The 8,050-nt window shown below is 39.7% G+C and overlaps 2 protein-coding genes and 1 long non-coding RNA gene across 3 annotated transcripts; all 3 read left to right on the top strand.

The window, feature by feature from the left end:
• The first annotated feature begins 540 nt into the window (after window positions 1-540).
• Window positions 541-1,902, top strand: LOC104247475 (24-methylenesterol C-methyltransferase 2). The gene has a single exon (XM_009803498.2). It carries the CDS (start codon window positions 618-620, stop codon window positions 1,689-1,691), a length of 1,074 nt encoding a protein of 357 aa, XP_009801800.1. The 5' UTR covers window positions 541-617; the 3' UTR covers window positions 1,692-1,902.
• A 3,103-nt stretch (window positions 1,903-5,005) lies between these two features.
• LOC138878209 (protein MAIN-LIKE 1-like) lies at window positions 5,006-5,452 on the top strand. Its single transcript, XM_070157877.1, has one exon. It carries the CDS (start codon window positions 5,006-5,008, stop codon window positions 5,450-5,452), a length of 447 nt encoding a protein of 148 aa, XP_070013978.1.
• Window positions 5,453-5,490: 38 nt separating this feature from the next.
• Window positions 5,491-7,111, top strand: LOC104247476 (uncharacterized). Its single transcript, XR_716235.2, has 4 exons — window positions 5,491-5,903; window positions 5,977-6,600; window positions 6,685-6,771; window positions 6,852-7,111. It is a non-coding gene; the product is annotated as an uncharacterized lncRNA (long non-coding RNA).
• Window positions 7,112-8,050: the final 939 nt, after the last annotated feature.

The following is an 8,050-nucleotide window of genomic DNA, read 5'->3' as shown; positions in this document are numbered from 1 at the left end:
GGGTCTGGGGAGGTTAGTGTGCTACCCAGTAAAATTCTACTAGTGGGGTCTGGAGAGGGTAGTGTGTACGCAGACCTTGCCCCTACCCCGAAGGAGTAGAGAAGTTGTTTCCAAAAGACCCTCAGCTCAAGAAAAAAAAAGACAAAAGAAGACAATATTAGTATTACCACAGAAATCGTAGGAAAAATAAGAACAATATGAAATCCAGAAGACAAGGTCACATAAAATGGGACGGGGAGTAGTATTTTTTTTTCGACAATAGAAATGGTAGTATATACAAAGAAATATTGCTACTACGGACAGACCTCTCTATAACATTATCCTTATATAATAGCACTTCACTATAAAAACTAAAATTTTTAGAAACTAAGTTTAATATTATGTTATACTAATATTTATTCTCTATAACAATATATTTCCTTATACAATCCAAAAATATTTGAACTTTAATTATATATATATGACGTGTCATATCACTTGGTCAGTTGGTTGTCACTTTGTCCTCATGCTAAATACTTTTCACACGCTCTCTTCATAAAAAGCCACACCACTTCTCACGCTTCATTTTGCTCTCTTCTCATCACTTTCCTGTTTTGTCGCTCCCACAGTCCCACTAAATGGACTCTCTCACTCTCATTTGTACCGCCGCTCTTCTAGCTGCCGGTGGACTTTACTGGTTCGTTTGCATCCTTGGCTCCGCCGAGGTTAAAGGTAAACGCGCCGTCCAACTTTCCGGCGGGTCCATCGAGAAAGAGAATGTCCAAGACAATTATAAACAATACTGGTCTTTCTTCCGCCGCCCTAAAGAAATCGAAACCGCCGATAAAGTCCCGGCTTTCGTCGATACGTTCTATAATCTAGTTACTGATATTTACGAATGGGGTTGGGGTCAGTCTTTTCACTTTTCCCCTTCTATCCCTGGGAAATCTCACCGTGAAGCCACACGTATTCACGAAGAAATGGCTGTAGATCTAATAGGTGTTAAGCCTGGGGCTCGCATTCTGGATGCAGGTTGCGGCGTTGGCGGGCCGATGCGGGCTATTGCGGCCCATTCACGGGCTAACGTTGTTGGCATCACAATTAATGAGTATCAGGTGAAACGAGCCCGGATGCACAACAAAAAAGCTGGCCTCGATTCCTTATGCGAAGTTGTTTGCGGCAATTTCCTGCAAATGCCCTTTCCAGACAACAGCTTCGATGGAGCTTATTCAATTGAAGCTACGTGTCACGCTCCTAAGCTTGAAGAAGTGTATAAGGAGATCTACCGGGTAATGAAACCCGGATCCCTTTACGTTTCCTATGAATGGGTCACAACCGAATTGTACAGACCCGAAGACCCGGAACATGTCGAAATTATCCACGGAATTGAAAGGGGTGACGCTTTACCAGGGCTGAGGAGTTACAAGGACATAGCTGAAGTTGCTAAGAAAGTGGGATTTGAGGTAGTGAAAGAGAAAGATTTGGCTAGACCGCCATCGAACCCGTGGTGGACGAGGCTGAAAATGGGGAGAATTGCTTACTGGAGGAACCATATTTTGGTTACGATTCTTGCTTTTCTTGGAATTGCACCAAAAGGTACAGTTGATGTGCACGAGATGTTGTTCGTGACTGCTGATTATTTGTCTAAAGGTGGTGAAAAAGGCATTTTCTCTCCTATGCATATGATTCTCTGCAGAAAACCTGAAGAGTAAAATTAAGCTCTCTTTCAAATTCTCATTAGCAGTTACAAGTATGATGTAGAGATTGACCATGGAGGTTAATTTCGCTCTGTTGTCCCTCTTTTTTTGTTTTTCTTTTTGGACGATTTAATTTAATGTCGTTTTTTTAAATTCCTATTTTCCTTTCTTTTTCTTGTTTCTAGCTTGAATATTTGGCCTCTGATATGTTAGATCTCTTTCTTTTTGCTGCTGTTTCGACCTAAAAACTAGAAAGGATCCATCTTTATTTATTACTAATTAATCACTTGGTAATTTGACAACGGTTAAAGTTATTGCCATGTGGTTCGAGACGTGGAAATAATCTCTTACAGATATTTAGGTAAATTTGTATGCAATAAACGTTTGTGGTCCGACTCTTCCTCGATTAGACTGGGCTGCTTTTTTTTTTTTTTTAGTAATTTGACAATGTCCTCTTGTAAATTTCTGGTTACCTGGTAATTTCGGAATTACCGATGATGGTGCTTATTACATGTTCCTGTTTCCCACTTTCTGTGGTACTCTGATGTTTGTAGTATCTTTAGATATTTTCTAGGCTGGTGAATTAGTGGTGTTTGGTTGTGATTTCTGACTGAATTTGTTCTTTTATGTGTTTGTATGTAGTGGAATTTCTGTACATATTACGTGGCTGCTTTATTATTTGAGTAGACATTGCATGTGATTTGATTAGCTGTATGATCTACTTTCTCATTTGAGTCAGTCCCTCCCTCCCTCTTGTGGTCCTCTAGTACTTTGAAAATGAAGTCACAAATGTAGTAGTACTAACATAATTTGAGTTAGGGATTAGATCAGGTCCAGTAGATCAGCACGCAATAGTTTCATTCATGAACAAGATATTTAGATAATAAATATCCCATGGAACATAATTTGTCACTCGCTTTCATTACCTTATTATATTACTGTCGTTATTATTTGTTGCTTTATATTTATCGTTTGTTAAGCCAAGTATCTATCGGAAATAACCTCTCCGTCTTTGCAGAGTAGAAGTTAGGCTGCGTACACACTACCTTCCCATACCCCACGTATGGAATTAAGCTGAGTTTGTTGAGGTTGTAGCTGTTGTATGATGTTGAAATTCGGGAAGTTTTAGAATGCCCTGAGCTTTGGCATAGTAATAAGAGGAGTCCAAAACTTTTCTAATGCCTTTTTGGGCAAAAAATACGTTTTTACTCCAAAAAAAAAGTTACATAAATAATTAAAACACAGTATAATACTGCGTTTTACTTTAATGGAAAGTTAGCCGTTAAAGTAAAACGCAGTACTATATTGCATATTATTAATAATTTTTTTTAAGGAAAACGCAGTATAATACTGCGTTTTCCTATTAATATTTGACCAGCTATATAAGTAAAACATAGTATTATACTGCATTTTGCTTTAATTAAATAAAAAAACCCTTCTTCCCAAAGACAACGACAACCATCACCATTAAAAAAAACTCCATTGCTGGTCCCCTCCCGGGCCCCACCCGTCACCCTAAAAGCAAAGAGCATAGGTCCAGCACACCAGACAAGCTTTGGATTCCTTCATTCGAGTGCAAAAATTCAATTTGAATCAATTTCAAAAAACTTAAATCGAGGTATTTCGATTTTGTTTATGTCGAAACTCGTATAGTACATGCATATTTGTATTGTTGAATATGTTTCCATGTTAATTTGTGTTATGTTTGTGTTTAAATTTGTATCTTATTTATACCCGGAATTGATTTATTAGCTTTGGGACAAAAAATTGTTAAAATTTGATAAATAATTTTTAATGTTAATGTTATGTTTTTATTTGCTTAAATAATAAATAAATATTATTTATTTAGTTTGTTGTTCATATTTGTATGTTATGTTTGTTGTTTTTATATGTAATTGTAACCTTTTAGCGTAATAAAATATAGAGCCTTTTAGCGTAGTAAAATATAGAGTCTTTTAGCGTAGTAAAATATAAAGCCTTTTAGCGTAGTAAAATGTAGAGCCTTTTAGCGTAGAGTCTCTGTAGTTTAAGTATGTAGTAACTGCAGACTCTATCCAATTACACTTTACAAAATTAATTATTTAATTTATAAAAATAAACTTACAAAAGTAAAAAAATTAATATATGTTGTCAAATTAACTCAAATATCGAGCTTGAAACCCATACATAATTATTCAGTCCAATATTAAAAATAATTAATTATTTAATTTATTAAGCTAACAAAATTCTAAAAAAGTTAAAATTGACACGCATAATAATTAAGGATAGGTTGGTGCTACCGGGCCTCAAATATCGAGCCTGGAACCCATAGATAATTATTCAAGGAAGTTTAATTTAATTTATTAAACTAACAAAATTCTAAAAATGTTGAAATTGACACGCATAATAATTAAAGATAGGTTGGTGCTACCAGGCCTCAAATATCGAGCCTGGAACCCATAGATAATTATTCAGTCCAATTCAATAATTTTTAATTTAATTCCTTAAACTAACAAAATTCTAAAAATGTTGAAATTGACACGCATAACAATTAAGGATAGGTTGGTGCTACCGGACCTCAAATATCGAGTCTGGAACCCATTCATAATTATTCAGTCCAATTCAATAATTTTTAATTTAATTCCTTAAACTAACAAAATTCTAAAAATATTAAAATTGACACGCATAATAATTAAGGATAGGTTGGTACTACCGGGCCTCAAATATCGAGCCTGAAACCCATACATAATTATTAAGTCCAATACAAGGAATTTTAATTTAATTTATTAAACTAACAAAATTCTAAAAATATTGAAATTGACACGTATAATAATTAAGGATAACTTGGTGCTACCGGGCCTTAAAAATCGAGACCGGAACCCATAGATAATTACTCAGTCCAATATTAAAAATAATTATTTAATTTATTAAACTAACACACACAATTAATTTTCTTTAAATTATAGTAGACGACATGGACTTTCCGCATGCGCATCCTGGACCTGCCGAGGATCAGCTATTAGTGTTGCAGGGCGACCATAGGTCCTCCTTTGTATGGGAGGGACAACTATCGGATGAGCCTCTCCGCGCCAGGAGACCTGACGATTTGTGGGAGTTCATTGCGCAACATCCTTTCCATGCCCGCGTAGTCACGCGCCTATAGGCTACGGGCTTCTATACGATTTTTCGGATTGGGCTCTCTCATCACGGCCTTGGTGGAGCGGTGGAGATCGGAGACGCATCCTTTTCACTTGCCCACTGGAGAGGCCATCACGCTAGAGGATGTTCAGGTTTTGTACGGGCTGCACGTAGATGGACGGGCTGTGGCACTGCCCCAGTACATTAGATCCATGACGCGTGGACAATATTTGGATATGATGGGGCAGTTTTCTGTTTATAGACCTCAGGGTGACGCTGTACAGAGAGGGGGCAGTCGCGTTGCTTTGTCAGGCATCAGAAATCATATGGAGTTTTTGCACCCAGACATTACCAGCGAGACGGAGGATCTCTATATTGAAAGGTACACGCGGTTGGCGCTGCTCCTGCTTTTCGAGTGTGTCTTGTTCCCGAACACTTCGGGGAGTCTAGTGAGTATGCGTTCTCTCCATCATCTTCAGCAGCTGGATGATTTACCCTTGTACAACTGGGGTGCTGCTGTTCTCGCATACCTGTATAGGAGCATGTGCCGAGCGAGCATGCTTTGCGTGGTGGACATATGTGGATTTCTGCCCCTCCTACAGGTGACAACATTTTCGAATACTCTGTTCATTACTCTGAATTCTATATGGTCGAAATGACTCATAAATTTTACATCAACCTTTTATCTTAGGTTTGGGCCAGGCAGTGGATCATGCCATTGCAACCACCTCTACCACCACTTGTGCCCGGTGAGGCTTATCCGTTTCTCCCTCTAGCTTCTAGTTGGGTTCTCCAGGGTGGGAACTACCGAGGGACCGATGCTCATTATAATCTCCCCCTTGTCAGGGATGTGTTAGATATACTGGTGGACGGACAGGTAAATATGTACCTACACTTACTTGTTATATATTTATGGGATGGCTAGAGCAGCAGGTCCATATTTGGGAGCAGCGAGAGTACCGTATTCCGCCACCACCTTCATTTACCCAGGAGGCCACTATTCATCTGTATACGTCATGGTACCGCCGTCACACCCGACTGATGATCGGGAACCCCATTCATGTACCTGGCGAGCACTACAGATCATACGCCGGGAGACACGAGTCATTGGTATGTTTTGTGGCTTATTAATATCTTATATTTGTTATATAGCGTTATTTTTTTAATATCTTAAGTGTTTCAGAGGCTATTGGGCATCACCTGGTCTACCGGTTGGGACAGGAGATGCAACAGCATGCCGATAGTGCTGCACTCGTTGAGTATGACCAGCGGGTGGCAGATCTGGCTCGTCGGACCCTGTTTTAAGCGAGAGATGGCGCGAGGTTGGATCACGAGGCTCAGTATGCGATGCCAGAGGACTGCCATCGGGGTAGGGCTGTCCCACGAGGCAGGGTAGGGCACGAGGGAGGGGTTCCCCACGGGGTCGCGGGGGATGGAGAGGATGTGGTCCCCAACAATGGGGCGTTGAGGCACCTGTCGACCCACCTGTTGAGGGACATGATGAAGATTTTGGAGATGAGGATTTTGGAGATGAGGATCTTGGAGATGATCAGCCGGGTTATATACCTCAGGTAGATGAGCTTTCCAGCAGCATGCCGTCATACAACCTTCAGCTATCTCTGCCAGCATCGCAGGTCATCCCGTCAGGAGCATTGTCGATCATGGGTACATTCGACGGTATGTAGACCAGTACTTTGCATTCCCATCTACTATAGCTGAGGATCGGCCGACCCGGGACGTGGATGGCGGGCGCAGGTTGAGTTATGCTTCATCCCCGGCGGCTGATGCGGATCTACCACAGGCGCAGGTATGTTTGTATTACTTTAAAATTTCAATTTGTTTCTTTTCCTTAATGAGTTGCCTTTAATTAATTTTTAACTTTCTTATGAAGGCTTCGTCCCAGCCCATCTTTGAGGCCACTACATGCTTTGATGAGGACACCACGGATGCATATACTCAGGAGGCCGACTAGACCACGGTGAGAAAGTGTTTTTTTGACTTAACACGTACAATACAAATATACTTTGTCACATGCTAAGATTAGTACTTGTTTTGTAGGTTGCTGACAGCCCGGCGGCCTATTCTTCCGATCTTGCCAGTTGTGGTGTCGATGCTGCTGCACATCCTCACATAAAGAGGCGGCTTGATGATGATGATCCAGATAGTGTACCCGAGCGAGAGGCGATGCGACTCAGGCCAGCAGCAGCACTGAAGCACACAGGCTGTGGGACTCATTGATTTACTTATGTTTTTACTTTGTGTAAATAGTGCATTATGTAAATAATGGTAACACTTATCTTTTAACAACAATTTTATTTTAATTGCGTTTGAACAACAATTTTACTTTAACAGTACAACACAAGCACAAACCTTGCAAACCTAACACAAAAACAAATAGTAGAACTAATGAAAACACTGGGCAAATGAAACATAAAGATACACTACAACGCTCAACACGTACATGTCATTGTTTAGTCACTACCGCCTAGTATTCTCTGCTTCATCCACTCGAGCTTGTTTTCCAACTTTTTTTTCTCTTCTTCCGCCTTCTTGAGTTTCGCCTTCAACTCTGCAATTTGAAGCTTGGATTGGCGCTCTCTGTCCCACTGCCCCGTACACACATCATGAAGATGATACAATTTGTCTTTGTAATATTCCTGCTCACATGGTTCATCAATCCATACCTTAAAATTGCATGTAGGTACGCCGGGTTGCCTATAAATCATGTTCATACGCGCCCAGTAGCGGCGTCCAGCTTCTTCCCAACAATCGTACATCATGCTTTTGATTCCACAGTCGCACTTTGGGCAATAAAAGGGTTGTCGAGATATTTCTTAAAGAGAAACTTTGGTTTTATGGAAATATTTGTTATAGGTTGTCGTTAAGCGCAAAAAATAACTAGAATGCGCTAGTTATTTATAGGCAAGATTTCACATATGACGTAGTATTATACCACGCTTTACATACACGTAAAACGTAGTATTATACCACGCTTTGCATATTAAATTTCTCTGAAACGACATTGTTTTATCACATGGTTTTCAGCTTTTTCAGAACGACATGACAACTCAACAAAGCGTAGTATTATACTGCGCTTTACATATTATTAAGATGCAACGAAACAACTTTTTCACATGCGTTTCTAGATTTTTCCGATTGACAAGACAACTCCATAAAACATAGTACTATACCACGCTTTGCATATTACAAACGTAATCTTATACCACGCTTTGCACATAATTTTTTTTAAATTTTTT

The sequence above is a fragment of the Nicotiana sylvestris genome, chromosome 1 (assembly GCF_000393655.2).
Source record: "Nicotiana sylvestris chromosome 1, ASM39365v2, whole genome shotgun sequence".
NCBI classification, from domain to species: domain Eukaryota; kingdom Viridiplantae; phylum Streptophyta; class Magnoliopsida; order Solanales; family Solanaceae; genus Nicotiana; species Nicotiana sylvestris.
Note: the sequence above shows the minus strand (reverse complement) of the source record. Positions and strands in the feature narration are given on the sequence as shown.